Here is a 23,587-nt window from a genome sequence, read left to right as displayed (position 1 = left end):
CACCGATTTAACAGCAGCAGAACATAAGTTCCACAAAAGCCTGAAGGCAGCTGGTGAATCAACTCCTCTTAAATCCATATCCAAATTATGTAACGCTCTCGTCTCTGGAAAGAATGACACTATATATCACGGAAAAATGGGAAAAAGAGGCAGATTTAAATTTATCTGAAGAAGCCTGCGGTGAGATTTGGAGCTTTCAATGGTCTTCAATTACTTCAGTGATCCGGAGGGAAGATATTTTAGAACTCCATTCCGAGAGAAGTATAAAAATGCTTCTGTGACCTGCTGGAGACAATGCGCTTTGAGGGAGGCAAACGATGGAGGCAAATCATTTTCATGTATTTTGGGGATGCCGCTCATCGACACCATACATAACATACTGAATACTGTGTTTAAAACCCAATTACCTTTGATTTTGAGACTCTGTATTTTGGTTGAACCCAACTATTGATTCGAAAGAAGGGGGGGGAAAAAGTTATTCTAGCAGCTAGTAAAAAGTCAGTTCGCAGAAAGTGGTTGAATGCATCACCTGCAACATTGGAGGAATGGTTTGGGATAGTTTTAGAGATGTATAAAATGGAAAAGCTAACCTACTTCCGGAGAATTCCAAAAGTTGAGTTTCACCAAATGTGGGGGAAATATATAGATTTGATCACATTGACATGTAAAGACTTTGGTAAAACTACACGTCAACCCAAACCAACTTCACCCCCCACCCTACTTACTATATGTGTTCGTATTGTGTTTGGTTTGAATATTGGGTATGCCACCTTTGTTCTTTTTGTTTGTCCGTCTCTTAAAAAAATAATAATAATAAATAAAATAAAATTTAAAAAAGTGGGCTACGGTGGAAAGTGGATGCCGTAAGATAAAACTGGAAATTACTATTTTTGTACATTTTTACCTAATAAAAAGGTAATGAAAGAAATAAAAAAGAAAATCTTCCGGCACACCACCAATCATAAATTTCACAAAAGGTATATGTTCAGAAATAATGAGGATATTGTCTCAGTTTATTCACAAATTTAGTGTGTAATCTGGGACGATTTAGTTGAACACAAAGCTATAATTCTGTTGTATGAAGAGCAAGAGGTGGATACACAGTGTTCTCGTGCTTCCTGCCAGTGAAAGAACATTTAATTGTTCTGCTTGTCACTACATGTTGCTGGCATAGATCATAATTTTCTGACCAATTGAGTACCTTCTTAACTCTATGAGGATTCTTCATGCGTCTGCACTTCCTGATGTCCATCTCTGTGGTGTTCACACATCCAGGCTGTGGAAAACAACAACACACAACCTCCCTGGTCAACACTGATCATTTCAGGACTTTCCTCATGTCATGCAGAGAGAGCGAGATCGAGAGAACGAGAGAGACAGACTCAAAGGAGGAGGTGGAGGATAAGGTGTGCAGTAGCATCAATCCGCCACGCGCAGGCAGAGGCTTACCACGGGCCGGTGGACATCCCAGAAGGCTCTCTCCTGGCTGTCGAGGATCTTCCTCTCGGTTTTATCTTTTTTCCTGTCAATCCTGCACAGGAGATCAGTCGGGTTGAGAAATACAACCCGAAGCTGTCCTGCTACCAGCACGAGATGTGGCACATGAATCACCACTTGGAGAGTTGTGCCGGTTAGGAAGTCTCAGAAGTATGTGTACTGATACTGACACGCAATTTGGAGGAATTGCTCATTTAACAGTTACTCTCCACTTTAACACAGATTCCAGTTGGACTACCAAACAGTTACATTTTCTTGTTTATCAGTTCAGATTTCTCTGTCCGTGATAATGGAAATATACGTTTTTCTGTGACGACCCATCTATTCTTCTTGATTTATTGACAATGGCGGTTGTTGGGAAGTCACAGACCATGGAGTTTCCCTGACACTTGTGAATGCAAATGAAAGAGATAAAGCACACTTCTAATTTGAAAAGGCATGAAAATTGAAAAGACAGCATTTTTTAAATTCTGTATGAAATAAATCCAATAAAAGTAATGTACTGTAATCACAACACTGTGCTTACGACTGAATGAATGTTTAGAGGTTTATCAATAAAAGGTGTGCCTGCTGTGCTTATTAATTATTATTAAGTATCGATTATTCAATTCAATTAATATCAACGGATACAAACCAATAGGTCTACACACATACACACGCTATATTGTTTTAAACTGATTAGAATTTGGTAATTCTCTGTATTGGCCAAAATATAGTCCCATCCAAGTATAAAAACTCTTTTCTAAACGGGAGATGAATTTCACAGATGTAGAGGAAGAGGTGCAGTGTGTCAAAAGGCACCAGGCAGTTTCGAACCACTTGAGGATGACTTCTGCCAAAAGGCCAACAGCTGGACCAAAATTGCCCTGGTTGTCGCTGCCATGGGGAGCTGTACGCATTCCGCCACTGTGCTGAAGCACAAATTGAGAGACCACTGACCTCTTGAAAAACAAAACCTCCAAATACCGCAGGCATGCATGCACAAGGGACCGCAGGTGGCACCTTTGCTTCATTTAACTGCACTGGAGGAAGCAACGGCATTCACACTCAAAGTAGACATGGTGTAGATACAGAGAAAAGTAAGTAAATACTGTAGTGGCTACGGGTTTACAAATGACAATATAAAATGTCTCACAACCGCAAAAAAACTTGACATTTTACATTTATAACAGTGGCAAGAAAATGTATTTGACAGCTTTTTGGTAGTATCTTTTACAATATTATTAGTATGCGCAGCCTATATTGTAACTGCATCCAAACTTCAAGCGCAATAAGATGTTTCACCTTCTCTGGGCGCTTGACTTCCGACAGCCTCTGAAGCCTGTAAGACGGAAAGCGCTTAAGTCGACGGGAGAACGCACGGACCGGCAGATTTTGACAGCGAAAACGCCTACATTTTAGGCTCGTTCCACCCAGAGCGTGAATCTGGAGCGAAGGTGCGTAAACGACAGACTTAATTCGACGGCAGAATCCGCCGCAACCAGAAAAGCGTGCTTTGCAATTTCCCACTCTGACACGCATTGGACAATACGGGTCCAAGTCACTCTCAACCTCCCTCTCACCCTTTGCAATGCACAGCAAACATACTTGTAATATCCGCTAGGGATTCACACTGTAACTTTGTAATGATGTCGTCACCTTTGTTTCAGTTTGCCTTGTTGCCATAGTAACAGAACCCACTTACTTGACCTGGGCCTCAGCCTGCATGTAGATGAACTCCCACTTCCTGGCAAAGGCTCTCTGGAGCCTAGCGAGGTTTTCCTGTTCCACAAAATTGATGATGTTATATCAAAGATAAGAAATTGTGCTTAAATGAGGATGAGTTGATTCATAACAATTATTTAGTAAATAATTGTAATGACCGTGGTACTCCTGAAGTTAAATACCCCTCGTGTCGAGACTTCAACATATCCCATAAAGACTGAACTCAGGAAACATGAAACATTTCTGTGTTGTTCTTTAGCATTTTATGTCAAACGAAGGAGCCTGAACAAAGGGTTTTGAGGGAAGAATGTGAAACGAAAATATTATCCACAAGGAGGTAGAGGACGTCAAATAAGCAGAATCGCATTCAAAGCAGTCTAAATACTCGATTAGCATGGCCGCATGTGGCACGACTGTGTTATTTTTACATTTCTAATAAACAGTCACTGTTAAAAATGACTATATATATATATATATATATATATATATATATATATATATAAACTTACTGTTGCTAGCTGCCTATGCCGCATAATTGAATATCACGCCTATGCACTTTCCTACTCGTCTGCCATTATGAAGCGTCATGTTCGAGAATCGCGCTCGTGCACGTTATTGAGGGGCGTGGCTCTGGTCGGGGGGGTGGCGGGATTAGTAAAGTGAGGCCACGTTCAAATCTCACGAGCAGTTTTAACACTACAAATTTCCGCTTGAAATAAACCAACGGATTAATACATTGTAATCTCATGTGATTTAGCCGCGGATTTTTCCAACCACGTCGGCCATTTAAAAGTTGCGCTCTTCTGTGAGAAGTTATTCAAATGTGTCACGGCCACATACACACACGGCGCGTGACCTTTACGAGGATATTTGTAGCCCAAACTGGACAAACAGATCAATAAATAATAGGTTAGAGGAGATATCCGGCACCTACCGCCTCGTAATCCGCCAGCTCCAGCCTGGTCTTATTCTGCATGGTCCGCTTGCACAGATAGATGGCTGTGGGGCACGCAGGCAGGATTGGAACAATGAACGACCTTTCTTTTTTCTTTTCTTTTTTTACAGCGTACACATCCATGCATCTAATACCCTCGTATTTTCCTAATCATCTTTTTCCTCTCTGTTGCTTCAGGATTATCAGGTCGAGTGTAAACACTCAGCGGGCCTCTCACACTTCATCCATCAGGTTGAAGGACACCAAGTGAAATGACAACTGACTAATCCCGTCGACGAGTTGCTTCCACATTGCACTGTGCCGTTAGCCTATTTGTGTGTGTGTTTCCCCTTCAATCCCGTTTGCTATGTTCCTTCTGCCAGGGAGGGCTCGGAGCTCCATTACTCTTGTGTGAAATTTTAACATGATCATTTCCAAGACGAATCGCGCCTGCTTTCATTTTTTATGTTATGCTGTGTTGCGACACGCTCGGCTTCTTCCTGCCTCCGCTTATCTGGCGGTGTGTAGTCCACCACATCTGCTCACTTCATTGCAAGTGTTGGTGTCACAGTTTGGAACTAGAAACTTTGCAGACACTGCCCGTCTCAATTGATGTAAGATGTAAACGATTGCGTAAGCCATGTTGTGTAGCTGGGGTTTGCTTTAGCCTCTACTGAATACTACTCAATATTATGTGTGCATTCACTCAAGCGAGGACTGAAATTGTTTGTCTGGTTAAAGAGACGGCATGCGAACAATATGAATTTTGTACAAAGATGCATCAGGCTCTGTTTACAGAGGGTATTTTTTTTTTTTAATGTATCCATCTTTCTTTTGGTACTTTTTACACTGTTCGTGGTCATATGGAGGTGGCGTCGATCCCAGCTGACTTCTGGACTGGTTTTAGCTGTGATATTGAAAAACATTGATGTTTCGGCATCTTATTTTGAAAGTGCGTGGTCACATGAGCCTGGTGTGTTTTCAGATTGTACTGTGGAATTGTGGGTCACAAGCAGTAACACAAGTCATGGAAGCAAGACATCATGGGAGATGGTCGGAGTCCTTTACAGTTGTGTGTTCAGGAGGCGCACGGTGTAATTGTGCTTTTGTTTATCTGTATTTTATCTTTTGGTTGTTGACAATATGCTTTGGGCATACACTTGACACTTCATGTGTTCATTTATTTACATTGTCTTAGCATTAGACTCAATGACTGATTCGCACTCCTGTTTTTACTTTTTACTTCACGGTGTCTCGTGATTTTGTAACATCATCAGTGGAGAAGGAGAAATGAAGTGAAAATCCACACAAATTGGGTTTCAGGTCACTGAAAATGTAGCTTTCAGAGATGTTTCCGAATTTGTGAGAAAATGGTGAAACGGGCTTCCACTTGAATAGCGTTTTTCCACCCTCATTCACCTCCTGACGACACGGCATCTGGAGCAACGGGGGTTCATTATCTCGCTCAAGGAACCTCCTGCATGCTCAGGGGGGCTCAGGATCGAGCCGATCACTCTACCGCCTGAGGCATGTCGCCAAGATAAGTGTTGTCCCTGTGGGCATGTGCCCTTGAACACTCCCGTTCCGTTTGTTTCTTTGGGAGACCTAAAATTATCATGGCTCAAACGTGACTTGCTGCACAATTAAGCGTCAATAACGGATTAGTACATGCTGCTACCTTTGTTGCAGATGAAGATGGCACAGGTTTCAATTCCTGGCCAGTGCCCCAATACCCAGTCACAGCACAAATGGGCGCGGTGCGCCAGGAAGGGCACCTGGTGTAAAAATTGTGCCAAACTAATCATGATGGTGACTCACTGTGGCGACCGCCGATGGGACATTCCAAAAACCGCAGCAGCAACAACAACGTGCAGCGTTTTATCTGATTTTTTTTCAAAACGCTACCAATTGAAGATGCCTTTTCTCTTTTTGTGTAATGACAGACATACACTCTATAGATTTAATAAATTACTATACTGCAACGCTTACATCCTAATTTCTACACCTTTGGGATAAACTAGAAAGGGTGGGGGCATTGTTTTGTTTTTTTTTCTTCCCTTCTCACTTCCTGTGGGTGCATTGACTACATAGGCCAAAATGTTGTCTCCAAAGTGTACGGTTGCTGATTTTAAACGTTAGTTCAATCTTATCTTTCCCCACAATGAGACACAGACATCAGAATGAGCTAACCAAGCAAGACTGAGCTTCTGTTGCTTTATGAGGCTTCTAATTGTCTTAATAACACGGGACACCTATATATAGTGACTATATTTTCATTCTTAAACAGCATTATGTTTGGATGAACATTTTTAGACCTTTGAGTGGTGAGCATATACAGTACATGATAAAATACCGACAGTACGTGATCATTTGTATATTCAAACAGTTCTAAATTGTTATTGACAATATTCTACTTTAGCCCTGTTGATACTGGCAATACCGTAATACACTACGACATATGTGGCTCGCGACCATATATTGTTCAAGGTTAGAGAAGCGCATGGTTTTACAATTACCCAGTACAAAAAAGTCCATTGAATTTTGTGAGAATATTGTCACATTAAAAATAAAATATAATAAGCATTCTTACCATAGTCTGTGTTCTCAGGCTCCCAACAATTAGACGGCCAGAAATATGGTGCCTGTGGAAGGAAAAAAAAAAAAAAAAAAAAAAAGGAGCAAAACGCAAGTGGAAAACAATCACGATAACCAGTTGGATGTGATTCTGCTAATTGTACTTTTACGATACACTTAAATACCCCTATTTTTGTTTTTTATACTTTCATTTATTTTGAAAAGTAGTTCTTCATATTTGGAAATCCATCAGCGACAATGTAAGGGCCAATGACTGACAGGGGCAGGAGAAAAGAATATTTGCCATATGCCACACTGAAGTAGTGGGGCCAAATGTCATTTATTTTTGTATAGAGCTCCAAATACCTTGCAATGACACCCATGTTAAATGCTACTGAAGACACGCACGTTTTGGGAAGGCCCACCCAGAGCCTCGACCTAAATCTGCCGAGTGATCTGACGGGGGCTTTACATGGCAGATACAATTTGACACATTTATTACTTTGACATGTGGACATTCAGATTTTGTCTTCTATTGTATATCACCAAACCATGCATATGTTGGGGTGCGTTGACTTTTGCTACCCCCTTAATGCCTTAAGGAGAAAATGGCATGAAATGTATTTACTCAGCCAATAAGTCAAACAAACTAGTTTTAGATCTTATTGTGCATCATTGCTGAATCTCACTCAAGAATTTTATTGGCAAAACATGAGCGCAGGTCCAAACTGCACAAAAATGCACTCTTCAAATGTTTGTATGAATCAAAAGTGACGGCCTTTTTAGCAAAGTGAAAACTCGCTGAGATTGCCTTGCGCTACTTTCTGTGCTGAATGTGTGTGACCAAAATATTTTCCCTATCTAAATTGAACCGATTCAAAATAGCCGACTCCAAATCTCCCTGTAAAAGATGCGTCCCGGGGATTTGGAGAGGCGAGGGAACATTGCGGCAGTACAATAAGATGAGAGGCAGTGAAAGGCGCAGGATACACAATGGGCGAAGCAGAGAAAGAAAGCCGGCACTCAAACAGTAAATATTCTTCCTACTGTTTTGTTTGGACAGAGCGCGCACGCTCTTCTTGAAATTCCACAACAATTATATTTGGATTTTCTTTACTGGTAGTTTTGCACTCTAAAATGGAATAACAGTAATTATCCTAATGCAATGACAAGCGGCTCTTCTCTCCCTCTTCCTCGGCCCTCGTGTCTTGCCTCGTACTTCGCCGTCGAAGCGAGGTCAAAGAACAGCGACGTTCAACGCTGTCGGCTTGAATTAAATTGCCGAACCAGCGCCAGCGGCGATTCGGCCTTTCCAACGGGTCAAAAAGCAAACGAGACGATACTACGCAAAGATCACAGTAATCTTTCCATGTGCTGCTTTTCCTACTGAGGAACACTGTCAAGTTTTTAATTAGGATAAAATGCTGCGGCATAATTAATGCGTGACTTCAATAACGCTGTCGTATTTGCAGATCATGAAAGACGAGGGAACTATCGGCACTCATTTATCTTCCTTCTGTCCCTGGCGTGACTGGTTTTACTTCCGCAACACAGGCTTTTGGCAGCCACCGACGAAGTCAACTATAACACAAACCAGCTCTCCTTGTGCGCTTGATGAATATTTGATCAGCTCACCATTCATTTTTAATAAGGTCACTAGCTCCTAACATAGGACCGAGGATGCTGGAAATGGTGGAGAGAGCGTTTCATCACCAGCATGAGATGGGTGTGTAATTCTATGCTAATAATGCTGATCTTCATAGTTAGCTCATTGATTGATTAATTGGGTTAAGGTACAGTAAGTGGCAGCCTGGCAAATATATCTGTCATTATTACAAGTCCATTAAAATCATCTGACAGTTTGAATAAAGCCAAAGGTTGTTTTTTCTTTATATGTATGGTATAGAGAATATAATACTTTGTTCAAATATAGACTTCAACGGAACAAGAGGAGACTTAATATTGAACTTGTTGTGGCTATTCTCCGTTATCGAGGTTGTTTCATTCTCAGGGCATTGAATCGATCGCAACTGGACTGTTGCGGTTGCCTCTCGTCTGTCCTTCCTCCTCCAGTTGTCTACCTGCACCTCCAACAGGTAGCGCTCAAAAATGTGCATAAGATGCTTTGAAAGAGGAATTAGAAAGGCCATCTCCCCATTTAAGGTCGAAAGACGTGTAACCTCTAAATAGAGGAGGCAGCTTACGACACCACCGTCCTTTCGTCTATTCCGAAGAGAGTCAATAATTCAGGCTCTAACAATTAACGGCCTCATTTGGCTTTGGCCTACACACTGCGTCACGACAGCTAAAGACAAGCGGATCTGATCTGATCTGGTAAATTTCCATGACAAACTGTAATCCTGGGGTGCCTTATTTGTGTCTGTTTTTCTATCTGTTTGTTAGTCTCTAGTGCAGGGAGGGTGACGTAAGACAATGGGACTGTACCACATTTGAGTAATGGTAACTAACAAGTGCAAGTGCATGTAGCCCTACATGGTTTTTTCCCTGAAATCATTGTAGTTTTTGCATCATTCCGCTAACACTGGTCCATTTCTAATCGGACCACGGCTGGCACACTCGTCCCTCCCCTTCCTGTCCTCTACTGGCCTGCGCTCACCAGAGCTCCAGCACGTCCGTTTTCGCTTCACTGCATTTTCTGTCACTCTTCAAATGTGAAAGACGGTAGTTACAGATCATTAACACCTGTCAGGAAGAACAATCGCTTCATTATACGACATCCAAGATGGCGTCTGTGTATGAGCAAGTGTACCGTCCTCAAGCCCACCTCTTCCAACTGTCTCAGGGCCAGGAAAGGGTACTATGTACTTGAGCAAGGCATGATGCATTCACACTAATCAAACAATCCAAACTTTTGAGTGTCAAGTGTTTTTAAGTAGAGCAGGGACTGCCTAGCGTAAAGGCCTAAAAATAATAGACAAAACACAACAACTAAGGCGTGAGCAACATAATACCACTGGCCTTTCTGTTTTCACTCTTAGAAATTACATTGAAAATGTCCTGATTACTTAGACTTCCTGTTAGCAAAGAAAGTTTAACCTGTACTAATTCAGTATGCGTTGACGCTCGTGCTTACCTGAAAACGATAGAAGGCGCCATCGTCCTTGAGGGAGAGGACGTGGTCGGAGATGGGGAAGAAGTAGCCCTGTGCGGCAATCAGGCTTCCGATGTGCATGGCCTCGGCTGGGGAAGAAGTGATAAACCGGGCATATGGATCACACCAGCTTCCGCAACATGAGTGAGCCTTGAGGTATTTGCAGTCAAGTATGCAACTGGGACGGGTGTGCAATCAAATCAGGATGATAACTTAAGTTGGAGAACAGTCAGTACAAAGAAGTTTATCCTTGATTAAACTTCTCTAGCCTGGAGAATCTAACCTATAGCGAGACGATAACTTCCATTCCTGATGCAGTGACTCAGTGTCCAGGCTGTGGGCTTCCACAATAAAAACAGCTCTCCCATCACCGTGCCTGAGGCTCTGATAGTGTTTATATTTGCCCACATACTGCCAAAACCATATTTTCATTTAAGTAACTAGCGAAAGCTCCTTAAACCCCAAACTGTAGCATGCAAGTCAAAGCGAAAAATCGTCCAAAGACAGCTTGTATCTACAAAAAAAAGAAATCGGGTCACTCGTATCCAGAGGTGGGTAATAACGTATTACATTTACTCCGTTACATTTACTCAAGTAACATTTTGGATAAATTGTACTTGTCAGAGTAGTTTGAATGCACCATACTTTTTACTTGAGTATGTTAAGACGATTAGATACTTTTACTCCATTACAATGATCGACATGCCGCTCGCTACTTTTAGTTATTCATTTTTGCGTGCGATCTATTGTCGAACTTAATCTTCGACGTCCGCATAGGGCGCCGTTGCGGCAGTCTTACCTGATCACTAGTGTCATTTGACTTCAGTTCACCAATCAGACTGCACAAGGCAGTCACATGACCGCACGCAAAGCCTTCACGGGCCAATCAAAGTGACTCAATTTGGGGGGTGGAAACAGCCACACGAGTGTTTACTTTACAGACTTCAAAAAACAACAGCTTTGTAATGCAGCTCTTAAATTGCGAGTGCCCAAACATGGATATTTCAGCCCACTTCTAACTTGAGAAAAGACCCTGCGGTGAGTTAAAGATGTTTCTGTTGTTTTGGCAGTGTATCTGGCAACATTAGCCCTATTTTATGGTCATAAGTCACTGTAGAACATGCTTTATGCGGATGTGCCATACTGAAAATCTTATGTCTCGCTCGCTCGCATGCACGCACGCACGCACGCACACACACACACACACACACACACACACACACACACACACACACACAATCAATAAATCTGTTCAGCAAACAGCTTCTTCATTCAGTCATTTAAGTGAATAAAGCAAATAATGTTTCTGTAGGGCACAATGCATGTGTTGTAGGTTTCTGGGCACTTAAAATTTGTAATGGTGGCAGGTGTGTGTGGACTTTTTTTTTGTTTTATATGACGTTCATGCTCTGATTTAAAAAAAAAAACTGAAGTTAATCACCAGTTATTCTTGAGTAATTTTTTTTCATTGAAGACTTTCTTACTCAAGTAAATATTTGGAGGACTACTTTTTACTGGAGTCATATTATTCTAAAGTTACAGTACTCTTATTTGAGTACAATATTTGGCCACTCTACCCACCTCTGCTCATATCTCAAGGCCGTATTGAAAGCACGACTGTACTGTACATTCAGTTTGTTTCTTGAATCCAAATAATAATCTTGTTTCTATTCCTTCGGAAAACATACCTGGATCTTCAATAGCCAGGTTCTTCATCATCCACTGAACAATGTCTGTACCTGTGTCAGATCAGACACATTTTATTTTGCACAATTGCAAAGAGATCGTCATAAAAATACTGTATTGACTCTTATGACCACTGAGAATGTGTCAAGATGAAGACACAAACAAGATATATTGTTGAAAAAAAAAAAAAAAAAAAAAATATATATATATATATATATATATATATATATATATATATATATATATATATATAAAAGACATTTCTGCAGACGTGTACTACTTAATATTGGCTATTTGTTCCACATGTCATGTATTACCTCTCTTTTCCCTCTACCAGCTCTCTCTGTGTTCCCCGGGGGAGCTGCTGGTAAATTCTCCATCATTTATTACTTTCATCGCCCTAGGCACCCATCTGAAAAACGATTGCGCACCTCCATTCACGACTGTGGTAAATGCTAGTTTATTGATATGATCTGCTCTTGGTCATGCATTTTCCATATGTGGATTGAGTCAGACAAAAAGAAGAATGTTATTGGCTTTGTGCCGTCGCCATTTGTTGGTGGGGTGTCTCAGACTCATTGCCACCCCGCTGCTGCACATTTATCGCTTGACACCACTACAAGCCACATCGCGCATTCTTGAACAATGTTTGACAATTTCACTGCTTTGAATGTTTGATTCATTTTTGGACTTGAATGCAGTTCTAACACACACCAGCGAGGACATTCGTATTGCACTTCAATCACAAAGCAGTGAATGTGTGAAAGTAAGGGTTTTAAATAAAATGGTCTCCATCCAAAATCTACAGAGTCCATTACTTTTTGCTACTTCAACAGCCTCATTTATGATTGAGCCCTAATAATTCTACCTCACAACAAGTGGCATTTCAAATACTGTACATGCCATGAATCTGAGCCATCTGGTTGGTTGATACATAACGTATCCAGCATGTTTCATACTTAGGACTTCTGCTAAAAGATGGTGTCGGTTATGATCAGGTTATGCTCAGAGCAAAGAGTAGCTAGTCTCAATTTGGTCTGCATTCACCCGGCCAATTCACCTCTACCAAGCACTCCGCTCCATATATCCTCCTGTCCCAATCTGGCATTCAGATACCCAAGCAAAAAGATCTTGTCAGTGACGGGAATCCAGCGTAGGGTTTTATCCGGTGACTGGTAGAATGAATGGTTGGCATCAGCCTCAAATTGCAGTGTGCATAAGCACTTAGTGTGGTGAAGTGATGCTTTACAGGGGGAATACAGAAGGTCATTAGTCTCGGGTGTTTCAATTGATGGCCAGTCCCACATCGTGCAGATGTTGTTGCCCTTCTGAAAGCTAACCACTCCAGAAGAACGCTTCCTGCGTTAGGGAGCCTTCATCTGGGAGCCTGGTCCCACTCAGGGCAGCAATGTTGATTTTGGAGAGCCGCAGCTCAGCAGCAACCAAAGCTGTTCTCCTGTGGGACCTATCAGCGTTGCCAGATGAGTCCAGGAGAGTCCGTACATTCTATGCTGCCAGATTTCCTTTCAATGCGACCGCGGAAATGGAATCGGACGGTGTAGTATCCTCTCCTTGTACGTGTTGACATGGTTGGACCACTATTGATGTGACACTGAATCCAATCAAGCAGGTTCTAGTCATCAGTTTAACTTTTTTCATGTATTCATTTCGATTGATTAATTACAGTCAAACGAAGGGGAAAAAAGTTAGAAAAATGCGCTAAATATTTTCTATTTTCTTTCTTGGCGTTCGTAACTTTCTCAATTGTCTGACTTCCTGGCACACCAATAACAGAAACTTTTACTCGGGAGGCTGAGAGGATGTAAGGGAGTTCAGTCAGTCAAGTGTCCATGTTTTTTTTTTTATGTATTGAAACAACTTGCACAGTAAGATACACTTAATTCCTTCATACCTAGTGCTACTGCTTCTTCACGCACTTTCACCCCTTAAACGGACTGCACACGCACAGCCCCACAACAAGAGATTGTTTTTGTTTTTTGGCTTTGTTTCTTAAAATGTCTTTGTCCAATTAATAAGTAAATTTGTGTCCCACCCCCACTATGTTTTTTTCTGCAGCATTAACGCCCTCAAAAGACTCACCCAACAATTTACCTGTGACAACGCTGGGGATTTTGGTCATGAAGCTTTTCACCGTCCTGATGGGAACACCCTGCGCCTCATCCTGGAGGAGAGTCACAATGTCTTCAATCTGCAGATGATGATAAACAAGAAAGAGGTAAATGACTGTGTGTGTGTGCGTGTGTGTGCGTGTGTGTGTGTCTGTTTTTCTATTCACTCCCAATAGGTAAGTGACTTCTTGCACAGTATGTTGTTGCAACATTCAAGGTTCATGTTTCAACTGAATCAATTACTATAAAGACAGTGCAGTATTCGGCTGCAAGACAGCAGAGGTGCTTCTCTATGAAATCGTAACTAGTTTGCGGTCTAAAGAAGGGCAAAATTACATCCGCTATCGGAAGTTGACCTACATTGAAACAGGCGTAGAGACAAGAATTCACAACAATTACAGAGAGAATATCTCCCTTCTTATCAAACAAAACTAACCCCCCAAAAAATTAATAAAAAATCAATACATGATAAGTCACGGATTCATTGATGTTCCCCATAGTGGATCCAAAGTATATACTCAAATTCACATTTTTAGTTATCCATGATATGTGCAAAATAAATTAGACGTGTTTTACAAGGAGTACACTACTGAGAGAAGCATTAAATATTTAACAAGGTGGAACAAAACAGCTTGTTATGGACTTTTAGTAAAATTATGCAGAAACAGATCAAGTGTTCCGATTGGAGTGTGATTTTTTTTCAATTTCATTTTTTATTTACTTTTCTCTGCACACCGCTTCTCTGCACAGATGCTTTCCCACCTTTTCACTGGTGTCAGAGTGGGATGTGGGACGTTGGTTGCTTTGGATACATGGGGGGGGGGGGGAAAGAAGAAGAAAGCGTTGGACGCACACGTTTTTCTCTCTTTTTCCCAGAACAGAACAAAACTGAAGGATCCCATTAAGTGAGTATTTTTAGCACAAGGACAAAAATACAATGCACATAATCAAGCATGTATAGCCTACTGTACTGCACAAAACAGTTCTCCATGTTCATTTTCAGACCTTTCCAACTACACATCGAGAAATGTCTGAGCAAGTTGGCAGGAATACAGGCAACCACTCTGTGCCAAATTTTTCACAACACAATCCTGAATGTGTGTTACAAACAAAATATAGAATACAAATGCAATTAGAAACATTTCAGGCATAGTCAACAATTTTAGATACTCACTCATGCGACAGCGCAAAATCAAATCCAAAGGGCTGCAATACGTATGCCAAACCAGTAGTTGGCGATGGCACAGAAACACTACTTGCCTGTGCACCAACTACTTGTTAACACGCCTCGTATCAAAAACTGTTCTTTGAATACCCTTTATCTGGTTATACAAGTGTATAATTTAACTACTACTTATACTATGCAAGTAATGCAATTCTGGACACAGTAGCAGTAAATACATGTAAATCTTGTTCACCGTTTTACACCTTAAATGCAACAACGGCACTGTGGTCGGCCATATTTGTTTTGGGTGTACGTTCACACTATATTAGCGTTTACAAAAACATTCACATCTGCATCGTCGTGGAAACAAATAGTCAAAAAGACACCATTTGTATCTTTTCCACTAACAAAATGTGTTATGTAAACAACCCTTGAGATTTAGCTATAGACAAAACCTCACCTCAAAAGTGTAACATTTTCTAATGCTAGCATCCAGTGCTTTAGAGCAAGCCTCATCATTACTCTTAGAAACAAGGTTCTGCTGTTTTCAGAACAAACCCCATATTGTTTGCAATATTGCCTTGAAAATTCTTCTTATCAATTTCGACATGGTCAGCCTGTAAAGACAGCTCCAAGAGTGGTACTAATGCTGCATTTTTGCTGCTTTCACAAAAAACAAGTCGTCTGAGATTATTCCGAAGTAAAGATAACTTGTGTAAATTTCCAAAACTGGCGACAGAAATAAAATCCATGGCCATTTACATCCAGCACAGATGTTTACAGCCCCTGTGGAAATGTCAAGTGACAAGCCTTCTATTAGCAGCGACATGGTCATCAGACTGCTGTCATCTTTGTTCAAAGAACACAGCCTGGCCGCCTGCCATTGGCTGCTGAACATTCCAATCAACATCACGATACGATTCTAACAAGACGTTGATGGCGCTCGGGGGCAGCTAGCCGCATGACTGAGAACTACAGCTGCCATCTTACTATCAATTCCCACTCCTCATTGAAACAATAAATAAATAATAGTAATAATAATTTAGAACTGATTTTTGTTGGACTTAAAAATACCTCTACTCTCGTTGTTGTTGCTTGCTCGAAAACTATTTTGGCCATTTATTCCATGGGAGAGAAAAAGATTCAACAAGACTACACAATCAACTAACCTAAACATAAAACAATAATTGCAAATGTGATTCGGGGCTTGATGAGTGGGTGCAGATTTCAAACAATCAGCTGTATTTAACACCGTGTAGGCCACAGTATAAAGTCATAATATTGCAAGAACAAATCATCACATCCTGGCCATCTGCCATTGGGTACTGCACATCCTCACGAGTGAAGCACAAAAACACTGATCAGTCTCTCCAGAGCAGTGATTTCTAACCACGGTGACATGAAATTAACAAATTTCACCTATTTGGTCCAAAAGTTCAAAATTTACTACAAATATTGTCTGTCAATCTACCGATGCCTGCGACATTAAGTGACAGGCCCAACAATTAAATGCTCTTCCGCTAGTAAACAGAAGGTACAATGAAGTTGTCTATTCACCTGTTGCACTTCATACAACAGAATATCAGCATTGTGTTCAACTAAACAGGCAAAGATTTCACTCTTTGTCAGTAAATTAGATGAGATCATCATTCTTATTTTGACTGTAAAATTATAACTTGATTCTTGTAATATTTCAACATCATGCAACATCAAAATTCTATGAAATGAAACTGACTATTCTCATAACTGCATCACTTTTTCATGAAATATACTATTTGCTCTACCAGTTTGGCCTTCATACTTTTAGTAGTCAAATACTGTGCCTAACTTGTCATTGCAAGGTCATTTTTAGACTGTTTTATAAAGCAGTCTTACCTTTTATATGAAGGATGTTCTTAGAAGGAAAGTAAGAAATAAAAGTTTGCATCAGTCACACTAAGCCACAGGAATCCCTCCCGACCCTTAAACAATGGCAATTGCACTTATGTGTTTTTGATAGAAGAGACTGAACACACCACTGTGGCTTTATCGAAGGCAGGTAGACGTCGTGCTGAGAGAAAATGTCAGCGCGCACCCTCGGGGTGTCTGTTCAGAGATACATGGCTAACAGATTTTGACAGAAGAGATCACAAAATAGTAACGCTAATATTGCAAGGCTAACTAGAGGCCATCTGCTTATGTAACCACATTTTTAGTATTGGAATATTTTCTCTCTGATTTGGCCTTGTTTCATATTCTTCCAAAGATGAAGCAATGATCCTCACGCGCATCTCGAATTACACTCTTGCAAAATTACTAAGTCAGCATATTGCCAGGTTTTTCATTATACCATTGTTGTATCATAGTTACTTCTGAGGTTGTTGTTTTTTTTTTTTTTACCTTTGTGTAGCTATTTCTAAAGCTTGTGACCACCAGGTCAAGTGGGAGACTGCAAAAGGCTGAGAAGGTCTTGAGATTTTAAAATGGCACACTTAGCTTTACAAATCTGCAAGGTTGAGTTCATTTTCAGGGTAGAGGAAGTATGCAATCTAACTAGTTGAAGAGACATTTCACTGATTTGGAGCTCCTCCAATTGCTGCTTCATTTGCATCACCGACTTGGGCTCCTACACAGTCAAGTGCTGAGACACTGATTGCCTGCTCCTCTGTGTCTAAAGTGGCAATCGCACCCTGATTAGAAGTCAAGATACCGGACTCAGAGAACTTTGAAGTTTTATCTACTTTTATCCATATGTGCCCTACAATTGACTGGTGACAAGACCTGGGTATAACCCGCCTCTCACCCAAAGTCAGCTGGGACAGGCTCCAGTTCATTCACAACCATGAGGACAAGCACTATTAGACGAATGGATGGATGGATAGATGGCTGGATGGATGGATGGATAGAAATTGCTAATGTGATCCAGTCGCATATTTCACTCCGATTGTGACATGGAATAACTATTTTCTAACAGTCAGACAGCAGCGTGTCTTGCTATTTGAGGCAGTTTGGCATATTCCTGATACTAATTTAACCACTAATGTGATTTCATGCTTGATGTGTTTGTGTTTAACAGAGAGGATGCAGAGCTCATTAAGCAAACAGCTGCATTTAACCCCCCACAGGGGAGAGGATGGAGTCATAGAATTCCAAAAAACAAATTATCACATCCTGGCCATCCGCCATTGGCTATTGCACATCACCGATTGTGAAGTACAAAAAAAAGCGAGTCGCTCTCTCAAGACCAGTATTTCCCAAACACCCCATAAACCCAATAAAACTGTGTCATATTTTTTTTTCACGATATGCTTATTTTCCCGTTAGTTTGGCCCTCATATTTTTAGTAGCCAAATACCTTGACAGTCATTGCAAGGTATGTTTAAACCGTACTTTTGTTTGTGAGTTTCATATTGCAGCAAAAGTTCGAATGCATGAAGCTTTTATCGGCTACTGCTGCGCTTGTCAGGTGGATGCAGTAGTTGTATTCAGTCTCTTTTATAAAAATGTTTTTAGAAGCAAAATTAGACATGTCTGTATGAGACACTAAACCGCAGGAATCACTCCTGACTCTGAAACAATGGCAATTAGCCTTTGCTGTTTTTGATAGTGAGAGTGAGTGACAAGACCACTGTGGCTTTATTGAAGGCGTCCTGCTGAGAGAAAATGACAGCGTGGACCCCTGGAGGGGCGTGTATGTCTGCTCAGACAGATATTGACATAAGAGAATTACAAAATAATAACACTAAAATTGCAAAGCAAACTGCAGGCCACCTGTTTATGTATCCATCCATTTCTTCACTTATCTGGGGCCAGGTCACGGGGGCAGCAACTTAAACAGGGAAGCCCAAACTTCCCTCTCCATGGCCACTTCCGGGGGGATCCCGAGACGTTCCCAGACCAGTTGGGAGACAGTCTCTCTAACGTGTCCTAGGTCGTCCCCGGGAAAACTTCAGCATGGCAGCATCCAGGAGGCATTATGAACAGATCCTCGAGCCAGCTTATCTGGCTCCGTTCCTTTACTCGGAGCCTCTCCCGGGACACTGAGCTTCTCAGCCTCTCTCTAAAGGAGAGCTCGGACACCACGCGGAGTAAACGCATTTTGGCCGCTTGTCTGTGATCTTGTTTTTGCGGCATCGTGACCTCAGGTGAGGGAGGGAACGTCGATCGACCTGTAAATTGAGAGCTTCGCCTTTTGGATAAATTCCACGATAGACCGAGGCGGAGTCCACGTCACTGCCGACGCTGCGCCAACCGGCCCGTCGATCTCTCGTACCATTCTTCCCTCACTCGGGAGCTAGACCCCAAGATACTTAAAATCCTCCACTTGGGGAAGGATCTCATTCCCGTCTCAGAAACGGCACTCCACCCTTTTCCAACTGAGGACCATGGTCTCAGATTTGGAGGTGCTGATTCTCATCCAAACCGCTTCACACTCGGCTGCGAACCACTCCAGCGTGAGTGGAAGATTGCGGCTTGATGAACCACCACGATCTGCAAAAAGCCTAGACGTAATACTGAGGCCACCAAACCGGACCCCCTCAACACCTCGGTTGTGCCTAGAATTTATGTTCATAAAGGTGATGAACAGAACCGGAGACAAAGGGCAGCATTGGTTGAGTCCAACCCCGACTCGAAACCAACCCCAACTTACTACTAAGAATGCGACCCAAACTCAACCACTGGTACGCGAGCCCAAACGTCGATACACGAGACCGCTACTGACAATTGGGCCATCCAATTTGCCATCGTTTGCTTCCTGCACCATGTGTACGTGGCTCCACACAACAGAGACACTTCAGGGAACGTTGACTGTTTATTACATTAGCTCGACCACAAGCTAGTGTCCGGTTGTCTAGTGTGGGTCTACATAACAGAGACCCTTCAGGGAAACTTAAGCGTTTATCAAACACAGCAGCACACATTTTTCAGAGCAGCCTGTGCCTCACACAGGCACATATTCACGATTTTTGGAGCCTGATTTTATATACTTTATTCATTCAAATTTGGCAGGCTTGTCATCGACACTGTTCTCTGTGGTCTGGCAAATTTATGAAACGTTTATCTTCACTTTCCAAGGCCAATATTACACAAAAGACTTTAGTATTACTGTATATACAATGTAGCTTTCTCATTTGGAATTCATTGAGCAGGGGTGCTGAGTGGTGCAACATTTCTGTGAGGCGAACGATTGGAAATCTTATTTATTTTATTTTTTATTTCTCTCATTTAATTCTCTAATCCCCAAAACGACAAATACAACAGGAAAAGTAGGGAAACTATGGCATGTCGCGATCGTAATGAAAAGTTGGTGGGTGTAAAAATAATCAACTCCTAAATGCTCTTGTAAAGGTGACTCAAGGAAGTTGGTTTTACTGTGAGTGTGCTGCATATTAATATACATTCACACAAAATACTAATACATAAGTGTCAAATCACAAGAGATTTTTGTTTTTGGGAAGAACATTATCAGCTCGTTATTATCAGGAGTCATGCAAGAGATCGTCTAATTTGTATTTCCACGACGTTTTGCGTTTCCCTACTCCGAAGTGAATATTCCCTGTCGACCAATCAAATGACAACACCATGTCTAGCTCCATTACTGTACTGTACCATTACAGCCAGTACATTATTACTAAGAGTATTAACAGTACACTGGCTCAAGTGATGTCAGTTTGGTCATGGTAAGGACATCAATTTTATTGAAGGGGAGACAAAGGCAGCAAGAAAACAGATGGCTAAAGCAACAAGAAGACTGCAGTATAATACTGCAGCAGGACGGCTAAAGCACAGCAACAGCCTAAGCTGTAATCATGTCTTTATTTGTATCATTTATAATTACAACTTTATTCTCATACAATTTTGACTTTCTTCTCATATGACTATTCTCCTACAATTGTAATTTGTTTCCACCAAAATATTCAGACTCTCTCATCTCATCATCAAGTTTTTTTCTTGTAAACATGACAACCACATGCAATGCTATTACAGTTTAGGTCGGACACTGTAAAAACCTATGAAAAGGATCACTTAAGAAATTGTGGGGAAAGACTGCATAATATTTCCCCTCAATTCTCTGGTTTGTATAATTTTACATACTGGACACAGGTATTTTCATTCAACTGAAAATCTAATGACGGTAGTAAGATCATCACTATGACAACCATAAAAGGTCAAAGTGCTTTGAGAGAGCGCGCAAGCGTGTGTGTTTTCACAGGAACACAATGACACACAGTCTGAAACTCAAACATACACGGCAAATGAATTGCCACTCATCCAGAGGGGGCGTAATGACTCACAGCGGAGATGCTGGACGGTCTTCCTGCAGCGAATACACGTTTATGTGTGAAGGTCAGATTCGTGGCCCGGCTGACAGTTACGATGACGATGAGTCGTACTGGTTTCAGGCCAGCGCGCCCGGCAGCAGGGGGATGTGACTGTTAATAGAAGTGTAATGACAACAGGACGGCTTCTGTACACTTGACTGCCAGTGCAGCGCTGCCTGACAAGCAAGGCGAGATGGACCCAGAAAAATTGATGAGACCAGTCGCAGCTTTCTGACCGCTAAATAAGTTTATGTCTCTCTAGAATAAATGGCTTGTTGTTCTTTCCTCCCTACACAGCCAATGAAAAGATGAACGAACTACCATCATAAAATTGGAATGGAAACCCCTTCGAACAGGGGTGTCAAACTCATTTTTGTCTCGGGCCACATTGTAGTTTTTGAGTTCCCTCAGAGGGACCGTTAGAACAGTAAAATGTGTAATCACCAAATCATATTACCATTACGCAACAAATTGAGGGATAACTAGTTTTGAAATCAGAAGACAAGGATAATAAGTTTGTTCAAGTATTGTTTAAGTTACTGTAGAAGAAGGGTTTGGCCACAGAAAAATGGAATATCTCAACATTATTGTTTATTATTATGACAATTTGGAATTTGGGTATAGATTTTAGCAAAAATCACAGAAGTTGACGAGCATGATTTGCTTTTTGCCGGGCACATAAAATGATGTGGCGGGCCGCATCTGGCCCCCGGGCCGTGAGTTGGACACCTGCCTGAGAACAACTACAATGTTTACATTGACTAAGACGTGTGCTCTTTCCAGTTTATTTTCCAATGGCAACGTATTAAACTTCTAAAAATTGTAATGTATGAATCTACGATTTCTAAAAATTAGCAATAAAAGAGAAACAACATTTTAGGGACGCCAAAGATTTGAAAACCTACACGAGCACAAGGAGAATATGCAAACTCCAAACATGAAGGCCTGAGTTGAGATTTGAACCCGTGACCTCGGAACTGTGACACAGACTTGCTAACCACGACCTCGCCGTGCTGCCTGCTATGCAGAATTTGTTAGTTTGTTAAATTACGTGCGCCCTCGAGCCAATTAAAAAGCGGTGCTACGATCATGTTTCAAAGACAACTTGAAGCCGAGGCATCTGCCGGCGCACGCAAAAGAGGGCAGGGAGAGTTGGCAGGAATAGGAAGTCCGACAGACACACACGAAGGGGGAAAACAACACAATAGAGATTACTAGATCAGCTTTTCTGTAAATTGACTGTTGTTGTTGGGTTAGACCGGCTCCAACTACCGGAGACAAATTCCTTGTGTGTTTTTTGGACATACTTGGCAAATAAAGATGATTCTGATTCTGATTTACACAGACGAATCACTATTTTGTAGCAACAAGAAACAAGCTTATTTCAACACAGCGCCCCTCTGGTGGGGCAATGCCCAATGCAAAATCACAACTGGGCATATTGATTATGTTCAAGGCTGGATATGTCAGTGACTGTAACTGTTAGTGTAACTGTTATATCACTGTTAATATGTTAGTGTTTTTGTCTTAAAATTGTTGATTATGCTATTGGTAATGAAATGGTAGTAGGTCCAACAACTTTCAATTCAGACAACATTAATGTGGAAAACGTGGTCTAAAAGTGGAAGAAAACAAAACAACACAAAGCAATTTGGACTTCAATGAGTCTGAATTACATTGACATTATTATTAATAACTATTCTAAAATGGTACTTGAAACATGGCCTGCACATCGTTTCCAGTTTTGTGATCTGGATCGGAAAATGTCCATAATTTCTTAAAGAGCCTCCTGTAATGAATTCTATTCCACTTCTGAGGATAACAGCATACTGCATGCGTATATTTAATGCAGCATATTTTCCTCAATGGTCTTCCCCATCCATCATTCCATATGTGCTGTCACACAGCCAAACAATGCCTTACTTTCTGACACTGAATGAATTCTGAATCCATGGCAGGCTGTTGGCAGCCAGCCTTGCGAGGCAGCTTATTACTGCCTTGTCAAGTCAAAGTTGGTGTCCAATGGCTTTTCTTAATTCCACGTTTCTCTCACAGGGCCTGCCGTTGTCCAAATCAGTGCTTCCCATGAAGGTAGAAGGCACATGTGCCATATGTTATGATGCAGTACTATGTCCCAAAATGTTGGCAATTCAATCTGTGATTTAAAAGTTTATTACAGAACAGGGAAGCTGAATTTCTGTCAGTTGGATTTCCTGGGCTTTGCTTTTTATGGTTGTTTTTTTGCGAGACATTTGGGGGGGGAATAAGGGGCAGCCTTAAAAAGAGGGGCAAAGACGGAAGAACAAACAGGAAGTGAAGTAAGCATACATTTACAGCAAGACTCCAGCATCACTGTACGGAAGGACATAATGACAGTCATATACATAATGACAGACAATGTTAACTGTTTACATTTGACTGTGTTTTGCATTTTTGTAATTAACTTATATTGACACTGTAAAATTGAGCTGCGCGTTTTGCAAA

The 23,587-nt window shown here is 41.4% G+C and overlaps 1 protein-coding gene across 4 annotated transcripts in view; it reads right to left on the bottom strand.

Moving 5' to 3' along the window:
• The window catches only part of rgs6 (regulator of G protein signaling 6), a 67,442-nt gene that overhangs the window by 10,090 nt on the left and 33,765 nt on the right, over window positions 1-23,587 (bottom strand). For all 4 annotated transcript variants that reach the window (XM_061704864.1, XM_061704865.1, XM_061704866.1 and 1 more), the window contains 8 exons: window positions 13,620-13,716; window positions 11,510-11,560; window positions 9,804-9,910; window positions 6,726-6,777; window positions 4,136-4,200; window positions 3,182-3,258; window positions 1,450-1,531; window positions 1,202-1,276 (listed from right to left, as the gene is read on the bottom strand). In XM_061704864.1, coding sequence (XP_061560848.1) covers window positions 1,202-1,276; window positions 1,450-1,531; window positions 3,182-3,258; window positions 4,136-4,200; window positions 6,726-6,777; window positions 9,804-9,910; window positions 11,510-11,560; window positions 13,620-13,716 — 606 coding nt within the window. The remainder of the gene's footprint in view (window positions 1-1,201; window positions 1,277-1,449; window positions 1,532-3,181; window positions 3,259-4,135; window positions 4,201-6,725; window positions 6,778-9,803; window positions 9,911-11,509; window positions 11,561-13,619; window positions 13,717-23,587) is intronic.

Source organism: Phycodurus eques, chromosome 18 (assembly GCF_024500275.1).
Source record: "Phycodurus eques isolate BA_2022a chromosome 18, UOR_Pequ_1.1, whole genome shotgun sequence".
Taxonomy (NCBI): domain Eukaryota; kingdom Metazoa; phylum Chordata; class Actinopteri; order Syngnathiformes; family Syngnathidae; genus Phycodurus; species Phycodurus eques.
The sequence above is the reverse complement of the archived record's forward strand: the minus strand, read 5'-3'. Positions and strand labels throughout refer to the sequence as shown.